Source organism: Leptonychotes weddellii, chromosome 14 (assembly GCF_054177405.1).
Source record: "Leptonychotes weddellii isolate Sample4059 chromosome 14, ASM5417740v2, whole genome shotgun sequence".
NCBI classification, from domain to species: Eukaryota; Metazoa; Chordata; class Mammalia; order Carnivora; family Phocidae; genus Leptonychotes; species Leptonychotes weddellii.
Window position 1 is genome coordinate 70,561,008 of NC_138382.1, and position 20,741 is coordinate 70,581,748.

Here is a 20,741-nt window from a genome sequence, read left to right on the forward strand (position 1 = left end):
CCGCCACCCCCCCCCCCCGCCCTGTGCCCTTGTGACCCTGGCTTTGGCGCCGCCGCCCAGGCGCCCCGCGATGTAGCTGCCCCTGCGCCTCGGCGGGAGGCGTCCTGGCCCGCGGGCGCCCGGGGCCCGGAGCCCGGCCTGGGGGCGCAGCCGAGCTCGGGCGGGGCCGGGGCCGCGGTGGCGATGCACCGGGCCCGTTAGCGCCAGGAGCGCCAGGCAGCTGAGGCGGGGGGCAAGCCCTCCCGCGGAGGAGCCGCGCCCCCGGCCCCGCCGGTCCCGCCGCGATGCTGTTCCACAGTCTGTCGGGCCCCGAGGTGCACGGGGTCATCGACGAGATGGACCGCAGGGCCAAGAGCGAGGCTCCCGCCATCAGCTCCGCCATCGACCGCGGCGACACGGAGACGGTAGGCGCACGGCTGCGGGGTCGGGGCTGAAACCTGGGACGGGGCCGGGTCGGTCCGCGCTTCTGCTCTCCGAAGTTTGGAGGCACTTTGGGGAGCGTCCTTCGTGCCGCACGGGACTGGGCGCAGGGGATCCGCGGACAGGATGCAAGGCCCGGTAGCTCCCGGCTCGGGGGAAACCCGGCTGCTGGGGCGGAGGAGGGAAACAAGGTTTAAACCGAAATTTCAGACCCCAAGGGTGCAAGAGGGCATTTCTCCCGAAGTGGGAGCGAAGTCCTACCCGCGTCCCGGGATGGCTCTCTTCTCACTACACCGGGGCCCTCTGGTCGCCAGCTCCGCGTTCCCCTCCACCTCTCGGCTGTAGCTGTAGGCGGCGCCGCCGGCGGCGCCGGGAAGGGCGAACCAAACGGGAGCACTAGGGCTTCAGCCGGCGCGGGCCGCTCCCGGCCCGCCTCCTGGCGATCGGAGTTCCCTACTCCAGCACAATTCCAAGGGTCCAAGTCTTCTGGGCCGGCGCTTTCCGTTGATCACGTCCCTGGCCTCCTGGCCGGCCGACCTGGCCAGGCCAGGGCTCGCAGTTCAGGCTCTGGCCTGGCTCTTGTGGAGGGAGCGTCCATTTGGATCTCCACACCTGGCTTTGCCAGCCCAGCCCCGAATAGCCAGTTCCTCACCTCAGGCCTCCCAGGGGGCCAGGCGAGCACAGGCTATGCAAGCTGGGCCCAGAAGTGACCTTTAGAGGCTGGGGAGGTAGGGAAGACGGGCGAAGCTTCTCCACTTGGAAAGGAAGAGCTGCAGCCCCGGTGCCTCCGGCTTCTGAGCTCCTTTCCCCATCAAACTCTCCGCCTGTCCTGCACTCAGAGACTTTGAGGGTGCCTCCGCACTCCACTCACCATCTCCCAAGGACCCAAGAGGGCCCCAGCCAGTGTGGCCAAGGTGGTGGAGGGGCAGGGGTTGGCTGCGACCTGTCCTGGCTTAAACCTTTGGTATAAGGATCCAGAGATCCCTGAGGCTCGGGGTCAGGAACTCTGTGCGTCTCCCGGGAGGCGTCTGTGTAGAGGGTGACTTTTAATGGTCATCTCACCCTTTTTCCTGGGGCCCGGCAGAGTGGCTCTTTTAAGAAACAGTTTTGAGGGAGCTTTTGGAGGGCTTGACTGGAGTAGCCGCTGCTGCCCCAGCCCTCAAAACAGCCCAAGCCTTTCTGGGAAAAGGGCAGAGGGGACAGGAAGGGGGAGAACTAAGGAGGGAGATCCATCCAGGCCAGCAACCAGGCCTGGGCCTGTGGCCGGCTTGGGCTGTGTGGGCGGGCCTGGGTTCTGAGCCTCCTGAATATGGGCCTTTTGGGGGTGGCGGAAGCGCACCGCACACCCCGGCGGCCCCGGCGGGGGCGGCGTTTAGGGCTGGCGGGAGCAACGGAGGGAGCTGCGGGTGCCGGTTTCCCCGCGGCGGCGGCGGGGAAGTCGCAGGCTGACGCAGGCGCCGCGGTCTCCCGCCTCCCTCCCTCCGCAGACCATGCCGTCCATCAGCAGTGACCGCGCCGCGCTGTGCGCCGGCTGCGGGGGCAAGATCTCGGACCGCTACTACCTGCTGGCGGTGGACAAACAGTGGCACATGCGCTGCCTCAAGTGTTGTGAGTGCAAGCTCAACCTGGAGTCGGAGCTCACCTGTTTCAGCAAGGACGGAAGCATCTACTGCAAGGAAGACTACTACAGGTAGCCCCCCACCCGGGGACCCCCTGCCCCCCAGGACCCTCAGACACATTGGGCCTGGCTCCTTTCCCTCCAGTCCCAAGGGAGGGTTCCCTACCTAGCCCCCCCTTCTCCAAGCCAGTACAAATTGGGTAACGACCTTTCTAAACAGCAATTTGAGGGAACTCTTGGGAAGGTCCGAGAAGTATAGGGACCCAGAGAAAAGGGCCCTCTTCTGAGCTTAGACACAGAAATAAGCTTGGGTGTGGGGGGGTCCTTGCACCCCTCTCCCTTTGAAGTTTCTTGTGGGTCAAGCGGATGGAACAGAAAAAGGCACCCCCCCCCCCAACCCAGGTAGCCTGGGCTGGTGTGGGACAAAGTTGGAAGGAGAGCTGGAGGATCAGTTGGGTGCATTTCCGGGTCTTTCGTGAACCTGGGAGTGAAACCTGCCTCAAGGGTTAAAGAGCCAGAGTCACTAACAGGCTCCAAGTTTCTTCTCTCCGTTTAGGGTTAGGGTCTGTTTATATTCCCTTTCTCTCTCTCTCCCCCCTTCTCTCTCTCCTCCCTCCCTCTCTCTTTCCCCATCTCCGTGTTTCTTCCAAATTACAAAGGTCTGTAGGATTCTCAGGCGCTGGTGTGGAGGGCAGGGGTAAAGGATGAGAAAGGGTAAGTGGGCAGCCCCCCCCCCCCGGTTCCCAAGTAAAGGCTTTTCCTGGGGCTTGCCCAGGCTCTGGGAAAAGTAGAAGCCTTGTGGACATGAATATGGTTAAGGGAAACTATATTTCAGGGTAGGACAAGACCTGGGCCAAAATCTAGTTCCCTCTTCGCCCCATCCTCCGATTTAAGACTGGTTCCCATCTTAAGGAAGAGATTTCCCCCAGTGGCAGCAGCGGCACCTGGAGGAGCGATATGGGGGGTACCCAACCGTGTGTCCCCACAGTCCCTCCCTCGATGGTCCCTACAGGCGGTTCTCTGTGCAGCGCTGCGCCCGCTGCCACCTGGGCATCTCAGCCTCGGAGATGGTGATGCGTGCTCGGGACTTGGTTTATCACCTCAACTGCTTCACATGCACCACGTGTAACAAGATGCTGACCACGGGTGACCACTTCGGCATGAAGGACAGCCTGGTCTACTGCCGCTTGCACTTCGAGGCGCTGCTGCAGGGCGAGTACCCCTCGCACTTCAACCATGCCGACGTGGCGGCGGCTGCAGCCGCAGCAGCCGCGGCCAAGAGCGCCGGGCTGGGCGCGGCCGGGGCCAACCCGCTGGGTCTTCCCTACTACAATGGCGTGGGCACGGTGCAGAAGGGCCGGCCGAGGAAGCGCAAGAGCCCCGGCCCCGGGGCGGATCTGGCGGCCTACAACGCTGGTGAGTGCGAGGCGCACGGAGCGCCCCCGTCGGGTTGGGGGAAAGTGCGTGGCGTCGACTGCGTGGAGCTGGAGTGAATCTCAGTGTGATATATATCTATATCTATATCTATATCTATATCACTCTGCATACTCTAGCCCTTAGATTCCCCAGTCCCTAAGCACCGGACGACCTGGCAGAAGGGACATTAGGCTCCTGGGCTCCAGCCCGTGCGCACTCGGCTGGAGTGGGAGGCGAAGGTGCATTTGAGTCTCGCTGACCCCCGTGCAGAGCCTCGTCGCTGAGAAATTTTTCAGAGGTAGCTTTTTGGTTTGGGCCTTTCCCCCACTTTGCTGGTCGGAGAGTGCAAGCACAGAGAAAGCAAGGTGGAGCCGACACCAAACTGGCTCTGGGTTGGCGTGGCTGAGGATGGGAGCTGGGGCGATGGATGAACTGACGAGGCAGGGCAGCGAGGGTCCCAAGAGAAAGGACTGGCGGTGGTGGCCGGTGGGGGGCCACGAGCTCGGCCTGGCGTTTGGCCTGGTCCTGTGAAATGTCCTGAGGGCAGCAGGCTCGGGAAACTTGGGCCCAGGACCCTTATGAACCAGAGCAGGTCGCTGAGCCCGACCCGATCCTCCTGCTCCACCAGGTCTCGGTTTTCCCTGGGCTCCTTCCTCTGAGTTCCGGGCGCTGGTTTGAGAGCAGCAACCCTCGGAAGCCGGCGCCCGGGATGAGACCGGAGTAGGCCTGGCCTCGCGCGGGGAGTAGGGTGGAGGGCTCGTTTCGCATTTCCGGCATCTTTGAACCCCGGGCCGTTCCAGGAGACGCTCCCCCCCACCCGCCCCTCCCCGCTCAGGACAGCTGCGGAGGTTCTGGGGCCCGGCAAATTGAACCGTCAACATCTGCCCGACGTCTGCAAGGCCGGGAAAGGTTTATGACTCCCCGGGCTTCTGAACTAGATAGAGTTTATTTGCCGTTATTTTCTTTCTTTCGTTTGCGGCAGAATCGGATTCGGAGATTTTTGTTTTCATCTTCCTTTTCCCCTTAGTCTAATGCACAAGGAAACAAACCTTTTGTTGGAAAACAAAACCAAACAAAACCCCAGGACTGTGGGGAGAGGGCAGCCGCGGGGAAGAAGGCAGGGTTATTTTGATCTTTTAAAAATCTGAGCTGGCTGGGGGAGGAAAATTCAGCGGGTGCGGGGGCTCCCCTGTTCGCTCCAACGAAGTTGCTTGTTGGAAGATGGACGGACGTATGTGTCTCCGTGTGTGGAGCTGGGAGGAAAATGCAGCCCCCAGTTTAGTAAATGGTGAAGTGGCCATAGGCAGGTCGGTGGCAGCAGATTAAAGATTTGTTGAAGGTTCTACCAGAGATGCCAGCTCTCTAAAACTTCCACCCCTCATCTCTCACCACCCTGAAAATAGACTAAACCGAGTCCAGACCAGGTCCCCCAAAACAAAGCTGCGTCTATTTATCAAATGGGGCCGGCCCCCAGGAGGTAGCCCCAGGCGGCCTGGGCCACCGGACGCAGGGTGAGTGGGATCATGTTTTTCTAGTAGGCAGGTTAGCTACCGGGTTTGGAATAGAAAGGTAGAAGGGTACAGAAATTTATTTGTGCTTTTTGCTGCTCTGCCGCCTTCCCTGGCGAGGTCCGGCGGCACCGAGCAAGAAGATGTGGCTGGAGGCTGAGTTTCAAGGGAGCTGGCACCTCTACAAGACATTCCCCACCCATGCCATCTCCTCGTTTTTTTCTTTGACCCCTCTCTCTTTTTTTTCCTTTCGACTCTCCCGATCCCCCTTTCTCTCTGTCCTTCTGTGTGTTTGTGTCCCGGTTTCTCTGTTCCGGTCTTTTTTTTCTCTGCCGGCGCGCGCGTCTCTAGCCTTGGCTCGGGCGGTAGAAACCACGCACGGCGCGCCGGCTGTGGCCGTGCCGCTCGCTTATTCGGGGCTCCCGGGACCAGGTTGGGGAAAGCGGTCGCCTTCCTGGCCGCGCCGGGCCCGGCCAGGCCTCCCCAGGTCTGGCTCCCGTTCTCCTCCCTCCCCTCCCGGCACCGGCAGGAGAGGAATGGCCTCAGTGTGGGCCGTGGGCCCGCCGGGACTGGAAAGGGGGCCGTGGAGGGTGCGTCTGCGGGTGGTGTGTCTGAGCAAGAGTCTGTGCGCGTTTCTGAGTGTGAGGACAAGAGCTTGTTGGTGTGCGTGTCCCACACGCAGGGGCCCAGCCACTCCGACCCTTCGCTCTGCGGGCCAGTCCGATGGCGGAGCGGCGGCACCTTATTCCAGGGCGGTGAGCTCGGGCAGCATGGGGTGAGACGCCGTCGGTGCGCCCAGCCCGCCGCCGAGGGAAGGGCAGCCAAAGCGGCGGGGCCGCAGGGTCGGAAAGTCCTTCCGGGGCGGTAGCCACCGCAGCCCTCCTCTGGCCGCCCCTCCGGAGCGAGAGCGCAGCCCCGGTCGCAGAGGCAGAACTGAAACCTTCCCCCACCCCCGAGCCGGGCCGCCCGCCGGCCTGGGGCGCAGACGAGGCGCTCGGAGCCCGCGAGGGGTCGGGGCCGCGCACTTTGCGCCGGGGGTTTGTTCGCCACGGCCGCGGGAGTCCCGCGCGGACCGGCCGGACGCCCGGGCCTCCCCCAGCCCCAGCTTTTTGTGTGTGTGCCTGGCGGCGTAATTACTGATTTGATTCCAATCCATTATTTAGACAATTGAACCTACAATCTCGTCTTTAGTAAAATGAGGCGAAGTCAGATTTGATTACAGGTTCAGTCCCAGCGACAAGAGCTCGAAACCCGATGGGTTAATAACAGATCACGAGTAAATTATTCATGATTTTACGAGCTCTTTAGCTCCATTGAATCGGCCTAATTGAGAGGAAAAAAAAAAAAAAAGGGAGAGAGAAAGCCCGGTCCTCCCCCTCCCCTCGGCCCCTCGCTCCTCCCCGGATCCGATCTTGGGGAATCTCGACCCGGCCGGGGCGTGGGGGGCGGGAGTGAGGGCGCCTGGGGTACAGGACAAATCTGGGCCCAACGGCGGCTTCCAGGCCGCCCTCACTTTCCCGGCGCAGCACCCCGGCTGCGGCCGCTGGCCTACTCGGCCTCCTAGTCTTGAGCCAGCTTCTTTGCTGCCCTCCCTTCCTTTCCCCTCTCCCCCCTTTTCACCACTCCCCAGCCAGTAAGGCTTCGGAATAGGCTTTCCGGCGGGGACCTGGTTTCCTTGAGACCCGGGGTTCAGTTCCTTAACCTGGACCCCCCACCACACATTCCCCTCTTTTTCCAGGCCTCGCTGTCCCCTCAGGCTCTCTCTGTGTCTCTCCGGATTTCTTTCTGTCTTTGTAGCTCTCTCTCTCTCCCGCTCTCCCCATCTCCACTGCTTCCCTTTCCTCTGTCTCTCCTCTTTTTCCCGGCTCTGTCCATCTTCCCTCCCTACCCCCTCTTCTTTACTCTCTCTCTCTCCCTTCCGTCTGTCTTTCTACCTCTGTTTCTCTCTCCTTTCCGTGCCCTTTCTCTCTCCCTCCCCCAAACCACTTCCCCCGTAGATCTAGGCCGCACTTGGGGCACGTCCCTTGGGTACATGGGGCGCCGGGGTCCCCACGGAGCTCATTAACAGCAGCAAGGCCCAGGCGGGGACTGGGCAGAGGGTTGGGCTCAGAGATCCCCTGTGGGGAGGCCTGGCCCACCCCCCATGGAGCTGGGGATGGGGGCAAGAGGAGCGTCGCTCCCGCAGTGGGGGGGGGGGGGGCAGGGCAGGTTCCATGGAGTCCGTTTGGAGTCATTTTCTGATCCCTTTCACATTGCTGGACCCAGTTCTTCACTCAGAGTGCTTTCAGTGGGAATACAGCCAAGGTGGGGGACTTGGGTGCCTAGGTGCAAGTGCAAGGGACCCTTAGTAGCCACTTGCTGACAGCTTCAAGGTTAGTGACAAGACCAGCGTCTCGCAAATTCTTTCTGTAAGAGACTGCTCCCCACCTGAGTAGTGGGTGGAGTAGGTCACCAGGAAATCGGGAGTACTTCTGAAGTGGTTTTGCCAGATGAAATGCAGGACGCCCAGTTAAATTTGAATTGCAAGTAGACAACAAATAAATTTTTAGTGTAAGTGTATCCAATGCAATATTTGAATTATAAATAAGCAACAAATAATTTTTTAGCATAAGCCTATCCACTGCAATGTTTGAATTTTAGGTAAACAACAAATCAATTTTCAGTATAGGTATGTCCCGTGCAAAATCAGAGGCATACTTAGAAACTGTTCGTTGTTTATCTGAAATTCAGATTTAACTGGACAACCTGCATTTTTATTTGCTAAACCTGGCAGTTCTATTAGGAGCATATGATGGGGCACAAGACACATCCCCAGCTGTCTGCTTTAGGGGGACTGAATTCATCTGCTATGAGGTTTTCCCCAAAGTAAGACCTTACATGCAGGATGGCTCGGGATGTGATGAAGGAATCTTGGAGAGGAGTCCTTCATGTTCCCATCAGGCACCAGGTTGCCAAGTAACTTTCTGAGGCCTTAGGTTTCCACCCCTGTCCCTCACCCCCATTGCCTTCCAGGCATTGGCAGCTGGGCCCCAGCTGGGCCCCTTCTGGAGGGGGACTGGCTCCCCAAAGAGCCATGCTTCATCTTTGCCTGCCTTTGTGGCTTAGTGGAAGGAACCGGGCAAGGACTGCAGTGCTGAATCTAGGCTCAGCCCTTACCGGTGGTGCGGCTGGGTACACGTGGCTTCGTTTCCTTTAGCATCTGTTTTCTCATCTCAAAAATGAGATGAATAGCAGTAGCCACCTCTTGGAGCAGTAGTGAAGGCCCCATGATGTACATAAGGCCAAAAGCATACCCTCCGTGTCAGATACATGTTAATTTCTTCCTCCAACTTCCTTCTCTTTCCGGCTAGAATTCTGCCACTCTGTGAGATTTCTAGAGATCGCTTCACCTCCCTGCCTCGTTCAGCCAGTCTGTATAACTGGGAAGCAAGTGCTTGCCCAGGGCGGGGGGAGAGGAATAAACTACAAAATACAGTTTCCAACCTTGGCCCAGTGCCCATGGCCCAGGGTCAGCCAGAATTTCGGGGCTGGGGAACTGATGAGGGTGAAATCAAAGTGAGTGGAGAGAGGTCAGTCATCGACTTTCAGGTGCCCGCCCCAGACACTGGGTGGGGTGGAGGGGGGAGGACTGCAGACAGCCTCCTTCCTTAGGGAGTGCAGGGGGAAACGGGGAAGAGTGTGGGCCCGGGAGCCCTGCACATGGCTCCGTCTTCAGTCAAGTGCCTTCCGTTTCTGAGCCTCAGTTTCCACATCTGTAAAAAGGAGGAAATAATGCAAGGCTAATAGGGTTGTTTTAAGGATTCAGTGAAAATATGTAAGGCTTTTAAGCACATCACCTGGAGTCAAATAAGTCATCAACAAGTTGTAGCTGTTGTTCTTACTCAAACACAATGGCTCAGAATGGTTTTTGGAATCTCTTAGAGGTGGGTTTGAATTTGGCATTTACTAGCTGAGAGACCCTGGGCAGGCGGCTCTCTGTGAGCCTCACGTTCTCCTATAAATCTAGAAAATGGGGATAATATTTTCATCTCAGCGTGGTGCAGTGCATGCGGTGTGGTCCTGAAGCTAGAAACTTTTGGTGGCAGGCGGTGCAGGGGCGGACTAGGCAGTGTAGCGGGGGGCGGGTCAGGAGGTTCACCTGCCGCTTCTGCGTGTCCCCTCCCCAGCGCTGAGCTGCAACGAGAACGACGCGGAGCACCTGGACCGCGACCAGCCCTACCCGAGCAGCCAAAAGACGAAGCGCATGCGCACTTCCTTCAAGCACCACCAGCTTCGGACCATGAAGTCTTACTTTGCCATTAACCACAACCCCGATGCCAAGGACTTGAAGCAGCTGGCGCAGAAGACGGGCCTCACCAAGCGGGTCCTCCAGGTCAGCTGGGCCGCGGCAGGGGCTGAGGGTGGGGGCACCGGGGGCCTCCAGGGCCTGGAGCCGAGCCCCACAGCTGCCGTGGGCCTTGGAAGGACCTTCCACCCACCGTCTGCTCTTCTCTTCGTCAACCGCTGCTCCTTCTCCATCTCTTCAGTCTCTAGCTGTATTTCAGGGTTGTGGGTTCCCCCCCCCGACTTTACCTCTTCTCTTTCAATGTTTTGTCTCCCAACTTTTCTATTTTGTGTATGTGTGTCCCTCTGTCCTCTTTGTCTCCGCGCCTAGCCTCTTTTCTTTCTTATAAACAGTTCTTCGTTGCTCTTTATTACTTAAGTGACACTCATAGTGTTCATGTAGTAAAAGGTTCAAGCGTTTCAGATAAATCCAGAGCATCCCAGGATGCCTGTCCAAGACAATTGCGTTAGCTGTTTGCTCCTTTTGCTTCTTGCTCCTCACTCATCCCCTCTAGCTCCTCTTTCTGTCTCTCTCTAGATTTTTCTTGTCTCTTTGTTATTTCTTAGACTCTCCCAGAAGCAAGCTTTGGGAGGGGGGTTGTGGGCTGATCCCCTGGGTGGGCCAGGGAGGCTCATCTGCCTGCGGGGAGCTGGAAGCAGATGGGCACCTCTGAAATGCAGCAGAATTGCACTTGTGAGGGTGCTTTCTGCATAGAGAGGCTCCAGAGCTTTCCCCAGATTTTTGAAGGGTCTGTCCATACCTCAAAGTTGTTAAGAAACACAGTTTGGGGAGTCCCAGTCTCCTGCATTATCCAAATTCGTGACAGAGATTTGGGCCACCACCTTCTCAGATCTTTAGCTCCTCCTCTTACTCATTTCATGGTCCTGGGCAAGTCATTTAACTCCTCTGAGTCTCAGTTTCCACATATGTAAAACAGACACAAGAAATTATCTATACTGCAGGCTTATTTGAGGAGCCATTGGGATAGTATAAGCGTCCACCACAGTAGCTGACACTTAACTGATCAGTGGATGGTAGCTAAAAGTAACATTAACTAGATTAATTAACTGGTATTAACTAGTATGAATGATTATTCTGGTCACTGGACTTCAGTTTTCCTATCTGTACAACCATAAGGTGGGGGAGAGTATCTTTCTTTATAGCACAGTTTAACCAATTTATTCCTTAGAACGTGTGGTCGTAGGGATAGCAAAGCACATTTTGGGGTAAGAAAATCAAGAGATGAAGATCTGACTGAGGTCTCACGGCAGGAGGGGAGGTGCTGGGATTCGAGTCCAGGCCAGTCTGATTTATCCTCCAGCCCCAGGTCATTGGGGACTGAGGGCTGGGGGACTGGGACACTGAGGGGGTGAGGGCGACGATGATGGACACCAAGGGCTGCACAACTGCCCTAGATTTCCTGCGAGTATGGCGGGCGTGGGGGGGAGGGCGGCATTTTGGGTGTGATGGCGGTGGCGGGATGGGACTGTGACTCCGGCGCTGGTCGGTAGATCCCCTGGGAGATGGGAGTTCCAGCCCCAAAGCTGGCTTGGCCCTGCTGCCTGCACCCCTGCGCAACGCGAGGGGTTCTGGGGCAGCTTGGTCCCTGGAGGGCTCGGTGACGTAGCCAGAGGAGGCGAGAGCTGGCCAATGGGACGCTGATGCGCCGCTCTGGGCCCACCCCCTGCTCCGCGTGGGCCCCGCCCCTCCTGTTTGGGTCCCTTTTGCCTGCGGATCCCTTTGTCCTGGGCTTGAGAAGGGGCAAGGACATTGCTGTGCCCAGCGGGGTCTCGGATCCCCCTTGTCTGCTTCCCTTAGACTTTACCTTCTTGGGTTAGGTCTGGGGACCCTCCTTGGCACCCCCGCCATTCCTCAGCCCTGAGCGAATTTGGTCATCCGCCTTTTCTCTGGTTAGTAGGATACTTTGTCCCTTCCCCTATCTAGAACCCCTTAGGGCAAGTTGGTGAGGGCCATTCAGTGAGCCAACCCCTGGGAGCAGGCCAGGGCAGGAGCAGGGACTTGGAGTGAAGCAGAGCTTCACTCCCTGGCGGTGCAACTTGAACAGATCAGTTACCCTCTCTGAGCCATAGTGTTCTCACCTGTAAAATGGGCACCATTAGGGCATATACCTCTCCCAGTTATCCTGATTAAATGGTAAAGAGTAAGTGCTCATAGCTGAGTCTGAATCTGGATGAGGAGCCACACTCTGTTGGCCTTTGAGGCAGGAGGCTTTGTTCCCGGATTTAAGAACAAATCAGGTTTCCAGTATAGTTGTCTCTCATTCTTTTATCTGACCAAATATCTATTGGCACCAGGCCTTGGGGACGCAGAGATGAATGAACCACAGTCCTAGCCCTGAAGAAATTCACCCTCTTAACTGTAGAAATAGACCTACATTCAGTTTCCCCATAGTGTGATCAGTTGGGAGGGGGGGTTCTGTGGGAGGCCAGAGGAAGAACTGACTGTTCTTTGTGTAAGGAAAGGTTCACCTGAGGGACCTGGGTGAATACTTGCCCTGTGCCTTCCTCCCCTAGAATCCTGAGCCAGACCCGCTCACACCTGTATGCCCCCTCCACCACGGGGACTCAGGAAAGCCAGAGGCAAGGAACTAGTTGAGGGAGAAAAGCCCTGACAGTTAATGGTGTGTCTCCTAATCAGTAAATGTTGGAGTGCACTACTGTGTGTCAGGCACTTTGAAAGGCCTGTGAAACACATTTGCTCGTTGCGTTCTCACTGTCAGGCAGCGTGATAACCTCCTCCCGGCTGTACAGAGGAGAACATTGAGGCCCAAATAATTTCCACTTGCTTCAAGTCACACTTTGCTAGTACGTAGCAGAGCTGGATCCAAATCCAAGCCTGTCTCTCTGGTCAATCTCTGGCTCTTTCTCCACTAACCCAACCTAGCAGTGACTGCGTCTGAGTGTGAGTATCATCGAGGGCCTGTGTGTTGTTGGGGGTGGCCGTGGTCATACCCATAAGGCATACCAGACCACTGTTCTCCCTCTTCTCAGACCTCCAGATCTCTCGCACTGATCCTTAATATCCCCTAACAGCACGACTGCTCATGATTATGCAGCAGTTTGCAAAGCATTATTTTTCCAGCCATTCGTCTGCCTTAATATTTTCCTGCCCATTTTACAGACAAGAAGCTTAAGAACTAGTGAGATGAAGTGATTTGCTGGAGGTTACAGGAGCCAGGCACTGGCAGGGTGGGGCTCTCTCCCAGGGGTTCTGACTGCTGATGGGCTAGCTGGGGGAGGTGGGATAGGAGCCGTTTGGGGCCAGGCAGGTGGTGGTGTGGCTTTGGAAGGTAACAGACTGGTTCAGGTCCTTTGGGACTTAGTAGCAGTGCGATTTGGGCACTTACCATCTCCCTGAGCCTGATTCCTTATCTGTGGAATAAAGGTAATAATCGTTTGTGTCTTGAGAATTCCTGAGCATTGAGACAATGAGTGGGGGAAGCGTCCAGCACAGTGCTGCCTGGTATAAAGTAGGTGCCCAGGAAATAAATGGTTCCTTCTCACTTGTCTACACCAGCTCAGTGGCACTAGGCCTTGGGTGCTCCCTGCAGGTTGTGGTCCAGCTCAACCCTTCAGAGAGGTTCTCTATGCAGGTTGAGGTTGAGGCTGTGTTCTCGAAGGTGAATGATACAGGATGTGTGTGTGTGTGTGTGTAGGGGCATTCTGGGCTGTTTCTGAATCTGTTATGCGTAAGTACCACCAATATGGTAGGCCTGGGATGCAGTATCCCTGTTGGAATTTTGAGTCAGCTGATGTGAGGTCCAGGCTCAGCTCTGCCGCTCACACTCTGAGCCATATTGAGCAAGTCACTTAACCTCTCTGAGCCCCAGTGGCCTCGACTATAAAATGGGGATGATCATAATATTCATTAGGTGTTTTCAAAGGGTAAATGAGATGACTTCAAGTGTGATTTATAAAGTATAGATTCGGGACTCAATGCACATGAACTTCACACACATTTACACAGTAGGGTTCAGTCAACCAACCTCTCACACTCATTAAAAAAAATTTAATTATCTTTATTTTGCAGATGAAGAAACTGAGGTTCAGAGAGACTAGGACCCTTGCCCTCAGTCCCACAGCTAGTAAGTGATGAAGCCATGAGTCAAGCCCAGATCTGTCTGATTCCACAGCTCTTTCCAATATAGCACAGTGTAGGGACTGGGACCCTCCTGCCTTGGATCTGGCTATAGAAAGCAGCAGTACAGATGGAGAGAAAAGACGGAGTGGGTCATAGATGCCATGTCTTGGGAGCAGAGCAGGAATCCTGTTGTAGAGCCGTAAGCGCAGAAAAAGTGCTCAAAATTATCATCAGCGACAGCATGGCCACCACAATTCTCACTTTCTACTCATGGGCAAGGTGACTGGGAGAGAGAGCGGCCCCTCGGACAGAGGTCCATGAAGACGTTAGGCTTTGCAAATGCTTGGAGACAACTCCTCAGCACATAGATGTCCCTCCGAGTTGCCTCTCTTCCTTCCTGGGAAAGGGTCAGGAAGGCAGAATAGGCCCTGGGCTTGGGGACAGGGGTGGTGAGCTGATTGATCTGGATGGGTGAAAGTCTCCTTAGGGTTTCCTGGTGTGACTTTGAAAGAAAATACATTTTAACCATCAACAGTTTACAAACATTCTTCAGATGACTGGTTAGTCGTCACTCACTTGTGTGAGCACCCAGGAACTGAGGATGCTAACTTTCCTCTGTTCACTCATTTATTCAACAAATACACTGATCTTCTGCCTTGTTGGGAGCGGGGGCGACGTGACCCAGACAGTGAGTGGGACCCGCTGGAGCTGCAATCCAGAAGGGAGACAGATGTGCAACAAATAATTACAAGTGGCAATAATGTTAGTGCTTACCTTGTAAGGCACTAATGAGTTACTATGTGCAAAATGCTGAGAACCTTCCGGAGATGATGCCTGGTACTTAGTGAATAATATTTGTTGTTATGACTTTATGAAGTTGTTGTACCAGAGGACGTATTCTTTTTTTTTTTTTAGATTTTACTGTATTTTATTTTTTAAAGATTTTATTTGTTTATTTGACAGAGAGAGACACAGTGACAGAGGGAACACAGTGGGGCGGGGGGGGGGTTGGGAGTGGGAGAGGGAGAAGCAGGCTTCCCACGGAGCAGGGAGCCCGATGCGGGGCTCGATCCCAGGACCCCCTGGGATCATGACCTGAGCCGAAGGCAGACGCTTTACGACTGAGCCACCCAGGCGCTCCTAGATTTTATTTTTAAGTGATCTCTACACCCATTGTGGGGCTTGAACACACAACCCCAAGATCAAGGGTCGCACGCTCCACCCACTGAGCCAGCCAGATGCCCCGGGTCATATTCTTTTTATTCTTTTTTCCTCACATCACATTCATCACAAGACATTAGCCCCGCAACTGCCTGGAGTGTTTGTGTCGTGGCTTTCACTTACCCCATCTGGTCAGACACTTTGCATGCAGCCATTAGTTTGATGTTATTAAAAATGCTGCAAATGTAAAAATGAAATCTTAAAACAAAAAAAACAAAACAAAAAAGGAGGAGGGGTCTGCTGGCTAGCTCAGCTATAGAGCATGCGACTCTTGATCTCAGGGTTGTGGGTTTGAGCCCCATGTTGGGTGTAGAGAGTACTTAAAAATAAAATCTTTTTATTTTTTTAAAAGATTTATTCATTTATTTTAGAGAGAGCACATGCGTGCATGCCTGCGGGGAGGGGGGCAAAAGGAGAGGGAGAAGAAGAGAATCTCCAACAGACTCCCCACTGAGCACAGAGCACCCCCAACGAAGCTGGATCCCAAGACCCTGCGATCATGATCTGAGCTGAAACCAAGAGTCGGATGCTCAACCGACTGAACCACCCAGGTGCCCCCCAAAATAAAATCTTTTAAAAAAATGCCAGAAAGGACATCTTTGGGCATGAAGCTTTTATATTGGGGCTGGTTTCCTTAGTGACCCAGGAAGGGATTTGTGAGGCCAAGTGGGTTTCCCACTGGTCCTCTTGGTCCCCTTGATGAAAGAATCCTAGGGAAGGGAATTTGTGAGGCAAAACACAACCTGCAGGGCCAGTGGGTGTCTGAGGAGGGGCACACGGTAGTGTGGGCTTCATGCACCCAGGACTTCCTGGAGATCCCCAGGGCACCAGGCTACGGGACCCCCCACAGCTGAAGAAAGGGGGCTGTCAGTTTAGGAAGATGGGTGGGTGAGGGGCGCGTGGGTGGCTCAGTCCTTAAGCATCTGCCTTCGGCTCAGGTCATGATCCCAGGGTCCTGGGACTGAGCCCCTCATCGGGCTCCCTGCTCCGCGGGAAGCCTGCTTCTCCCTCTCTCACTCTCCCTGCTTGTGTTCCCTCTCTCGCTGTGTCTCTCTCTGTCAAAAAATAAATAAAATCTTAAAAAAAAAAAAAAAAAGATGGGTGGGTGGAGCAGATCATCTTCTTGCATCTGCCCTAGAATCTCAGCTTGTCAGAACCCTGAGAGGCCGTAGAGATGGCGTGCTGTTGTCCGACCCTCTTCATTGTGTGGGTAGGGAAACTGAGGCAGACCTGGAGGTAAGGGACCAGCACAAGGTCACTGGGTTGGTCAGTAGCAGAGCCAGAACTGGAAGCTGCATCTAATGCTTTTTTCCCCTGCACCACAGTTGCTTTTGTGTGTATTCACTCATTCCTTCATTTCTTCACTGACTCACTCAGGATCATGTGGTGGGGAGAGCATGGACTTTCTAATGGCCGATATTCCTGGATTCCAGTCTCAGCTCGGCCTCTGTGTGACCTTGGGCAAGTGACTTCACCTCTCGGAGGCTCTCTGGTTTTAAATCTATATAAAGTGGGGACAACGATAGTAGCCCCTACTTGGCTTCTCCTGGAGCTGACCCATGACGCCACACGTTATAGGGTGGCATGGTGCCTGGCACAGAGAGAGCATAAGTGGTATCTGTCATTACTACTTTTTTTTTTTTTTTTTTAAAGATTTTACTTATTTGAGAGGGAGAGAGAGCGAGCACGAGCACGGTGAGGGCCGAGGGAGAAGCAGACTCTGCTGAGCAGGAAGCCCGATGTGGGGCTCGGTATCAGGACTCTGGGATCATGACCTGAGCCGAAGGCAGATGCTTCACCAACTGAGCCACCCAGGCGCCCCTCTATCATTACTACTACGAATTCAACGCACGTTACTCATTCTTCATCTTTCCCAGTCCCCGTACCATATCCCAGGGACATGAAGATGACTTAGACAGGGGCCCTGCCCCAAGAGCCACTTGGGAGGAGACTTTTGGGAGAGAATTCTGGTGAAGCCCTGGGGAAGGTGAAAAACAAACCCAACACGAAACCCCACAGCAGCCTGGCTTTGGACTGAGTTGGTTTTCATCCACCAGACTCCCGGTGCCTCAGTCGCGGAAGATGGTGTCATTGTTTACAAATCACTGTTAGGGGCAACAGCGGGAGAAAGAGCAAATGGCTGGCAGCTAACCGGTTCCAGCCCTTCCCAAGGGCTTGCAGCCCTGGACCTAGGAGCCGCGCACCGCCCCCCCCCCCCCCCGGGGGCTCCTTGCTCCAGCCACGGCTTGGAGAGACACACACAGGCCAGGACAGTGGCACAGGGTGTCAGACCTGATGTGAGACTTTGGGGGAAGTCGCTTCCTCTCTCGGAGGGCCTCTGGAGACTTTCCCTATCGAGTTTTGCCATCAGCCATTCCCTGGGCCAGATGGACAGAGTCTGACACTGAAGATATTTCTGCAGGCCAGGCAGGGAAGGGCTCCCTCTCATAACAAGAGCATGTTGACAGTGGTCTTAGAAGCACTGTACTTACCTGCAAGCCTCCAGAAGAGGTGATGGGCTTGGTTTGGGCAGAAGGCCTGGGAAAATGTGCTTTCTTCCTGGAAGACCCAGCGTGCCGGGGAAAGAGCTTTGTTTCCTGACTTCACAGGGTCTGAGTCTCTCCTTACCCCTGGATTCTCGTGGATGTGCTTTTTAATTGAGCCCAAATCTTATCAGGCCACCAGAAAGGCTAGTCAGACACCACAGGCCCCCATACGGGGGTGGTCCCCAGGGGAGGGTGGGGCCAGGAGATAGCCCTTCCCACCCATGCCTGAGACACTGAGAAGACTAGCAGATGCAGGCACATCTGGAAATATGCAACTGGACACCCCAGAATCTGTAGAATTCTCTAAGGCCCTTTGTTTTATGGGGAGGCTTCTGGCGGGTGTTTTTCTCATGCAAAGGGAAGTGAAGGGGCCTTGACTTTCAGGCTTCTTTTCTTTGGGAGATACAACTCACCACCCCCCCACAACACACACACCCTACCCGCCCCCCCCCCCCCCAGATTTCCTAGGCCTCGCTCAAAGTACTTTGAGGACCTCTGGGTACAGCCAGATCTCTCTGTGCAGTTAGACTGGCGGTCAATAGTTGGGGTGGGGGGTTGTGCTGTGAAGATGTGTTTCTGTGCATGTCTTCCCCAGTGCATATAGTCTCGTGTGCAAAGGTATTGGGTGTAGATGGATTGCGTGTCTGTGCCCAAGGAAAAATGGTAAACACTTACTCTCTCTTTGGTATTCTTTTCATACCAAGCTCAGTTCTCATGGCACAATGCACCCCACCTCCCTCATAAATGATACTGGGGCGTGGTCGATTTGGAGAAGGAATCCCGCAGGTCACCACCTCCCTGGACTGGCTTTAATCCGGCAGCAGCTCTGCCCACCCCACCCTGAAACCTAAAACCCCCAGGGGGTCCAAGATAGCCAGTGGCTTCTCCACCTGATGGCGGTGGGGAGTAGGACTGCTGTCTCTTTCTTCCTCAAAGTAACTCTTTACTGACTGATTCCTTTGTGTTCTTTACACCACTGTGGTATTTCCCACTTACCACGAATCACCTTAAAAATTGTACCAACGAGAACTTACGGGATCTGTTGCCCGCTTAAAGGCAATTGCCAAGGGGGGAAAAAAAGGAGTCTCTCAACCATTGTGAAAAATGATTTGGTTTGTGCACATCTTCCGGAACAACGTTATCCAATAGAAATGCAACGTGAGCCACATGTGTAATTTTCCATTTTAAATTTTTTAGCAGCCACATTCAAAACACAAAAAGAAACCAGCAAAATTAATTTTAAGGATATATTTTGTTTAGCTCTGTTTATCCACAATATTATCGTTTCAACATGTAACCAGCATAGACATTGGTATTGAGGTAGCCTACCTTCTTTTTTTTCATACCAAGTCTTCAAATCTATTTCTGTGTTTTCCCCTACAAAGGAGCCACTTTGCGGCTAGTCCCATTTCAAGTGCTCAGTAGCCACCTGTGGTTAGTGGCTACCATACTGGAGAGTGTTGCTCAGCTCTGGAACCTTCTTTTTTTTTATTTATTTGACAGAGAGTGGGAACACAAGCAGGGGGAGTGGGAGAGGGAGAAGCAGGCTTCCCGCTGAGCAGGGAGCCCGATGCGGGGCTTGATCCCAGAACCCTGGGATCATGACCTGAGCCGAAGGCAGACGCTTAACCAACTGAGCCACCCAGGCGCCCCTCCCCTAAAATTTTTTTAACAGTTGGTTGGAACATTAACATCTACACAAGTTTCAACCTTTTGGTGTAAGTCTCTTAATTAAGTCTTTTTTTTTTTTTAAGATTTTATTTATTTATTTGATAGTGAGAGGGGGAACATAGGCAGGGGGAGTGGGAGAGGGAGAAGCAGGTTTCCCGCCGAGCAGGGAGCCCGATGTGGGGCTCGATCCCAGGGCCCCGGGATCACGACCCGAGCCGAAGGCAGACGCTTAACGACTGAGCCACCCAGGCGCCCCAGCTCTGGAACCTTCTAACAGAAAGAGAAACCCAGTAACTTAGCCATTAGAGAAAAGGAAATTTTTATTTTATTAAGAGCAAAAATTGCCAGCCCAACTTTTTAATCCCCCTCTCCACAAAACCCAGATTAGCATCTCTGGGGGAAATGCTCTGCAGCTCTCCGGATCCTGCCTCCCTTCTCCTAACCAGCCCTTCTCTCTCTCTCTTGCCCCACACAGGTCTGGTTTCAGAACGCTAGGGCCAAGTTCAGGCGCAACCTCTTACGGCAGGAAAACACGGCTGTGGACAAGTCGACAGAGGCAACGTTGCCGACGGGGACGCCATCAGGGCCGGCCTCCGAGCTCTCCAACGCCTCGCTCAGCCCCTCCAGCACGCCCACCACCCTCACAGACTTGACCAGCCCGGCCCTGCCAACTGTGACGTCCGTCTTAACTTCTGTGCCTGGCAACCTGGAGGGCCACGAGCCTCACAGCCCCTCACAAACGACTCTCACCAACCTTTTCTAGTGACTCACGCCCTCCCCCCCCCAATTTCTTTAAAAAAGAAATTATCTTTAGTTGAATTCCAAGTGTATTTTAAAATAGAGGCTTTGAGCAACTAACTAACCACATTTTAGGATCTCGCCTGGAAACAGAGGAAGAAAATAATTGTGCGTCCGGCTAATGCAGCAGTGTGGACTTGAGGAATTACTTGGAAAATCTATCTGCAACACAACATTTGTGTCACTGTACAGTTTTGTGGACTGAGCGAGGAAAAACAACAAATAATTTAAGTTGGCTAGAGCTTCTGTATTTTCAAAGACTGCCACGTGCCTTAGGAATACTGTTTTATCTCCATACTTTGGATGACTTGTTCATTTTTCTCTCCCTCTTTTTCTCTCTGTATATTTATGACCAGAGCAAAAATGTAAAAAAAAAAAAAAAAAAAAAAAAGTTTGTTACTTTGAATAGTCCTAAAAAGAAAAAAAAAAAAAAGGAAAAATCAAACCCCCTCCAACGGTCGCTTTGTTGTTTTAGAATTTTAAGGTGGAAGTCTGTTCGAATATCAGAATTTGTAAAATCTAACCAGTAATAAAACCACTTATTGAAACTAGTTGGTGTTGCTGTTGTTTAGTGGGGTGTGAAATTCACAGGACTTAAGGGTCTTACTGAAGCCCAGACATAAATTCCAAGGTCTTCTCTTATTTATCTATAATATTTATTTATAATATGCGTGGGGCCCCCTTTTCTGTGCCAGGCTTTGGGCTGCTTGTCGAAATCCGGAGATTCCTTGCCATCAAGGAATATAGAGTGGAGGCAGGGACAGAAGAGATAATCTTAACGTGGTGTGATATGTGCCAAGTGGAGAGTATGTCAGTGAAGTACGATTAGTTCATTCATTTGTTCTCTCAAATATTAAGTACGCCCTGCTGAATACTTGTGATAGAGGTAAAATGTTATCACACCTGCCTCTTCTGCTCTTCTCTGGGCTGGAAGGGCGTGTCAGGCAATGAAGAAAGCCTACCCCTATCAGGAGTGAATGCTGTCACCAAAGGGCAGCTCAAACTCCACTTTTCCTAATGAATTAAAAAAAAAATTAATCTCCCAAGAGGGCGAAAGCAAATGAATTTGGCTTCTTCACTACGGCTCGGGCAACCTCAGAAACCCACAGAAAGGACAC

General features: G+C 53.9%; 1 protein-coding gene across 1 annotated transcript; it reads left to right on the forward strand.

Annotated features, from left to right (window-relative positions):
- The first annotated feature begins 202 nt into the window (after window positions 1-202).
- Window positions 203-20,171, forward strand: LHX2 (LIM homeobox 2). Its single transcript, XM_006744969.3, has 5 exons — window positions 203-404; window positions 1,908-2,110; window positions 3,051-3,454; window positions 9,129-9,334; window positions 19,301-20,171. The coding sequence occupies exons 1-5, from the start codon at window positions 285-287 to the stop codon at window positions 19,586-19,588; spliced, it is 1,221 nt and encodes a 406-aa protein (XP_006745032.1). The 5' UTR covers window positions 203-284; the 3' UTR covers window positions 19,589-20,171.
- Window positions 20,172-20,741: the final 570 nt, after the last annotated feature.

Excerpts from the sequence above, each read along its gene's own strand:
- LHX2 (XM_006744969.3), top strand. The coding sequence starts at position 285 with ATGCTGTTCCACAGTCTGTCGGGCCCCGAGGTGCACGGGGTCATCGAC. Across the intron at positions 405-1,907 it reads ACCGCGGCGACACGGAGACG|ACCATGCCGTCCATCAGCAG; the intron begins GTAGGCGCACGG and ends CTCCCTCCGCAG. Across the intron at positions 9,335-19,300 it reads TCACCAAGCGGGTCCTCCAG|GTCTGGTTTCAGAACGCTAG; the intron begins GTCAGCTGGGCC and ends TGCCCCACACAG.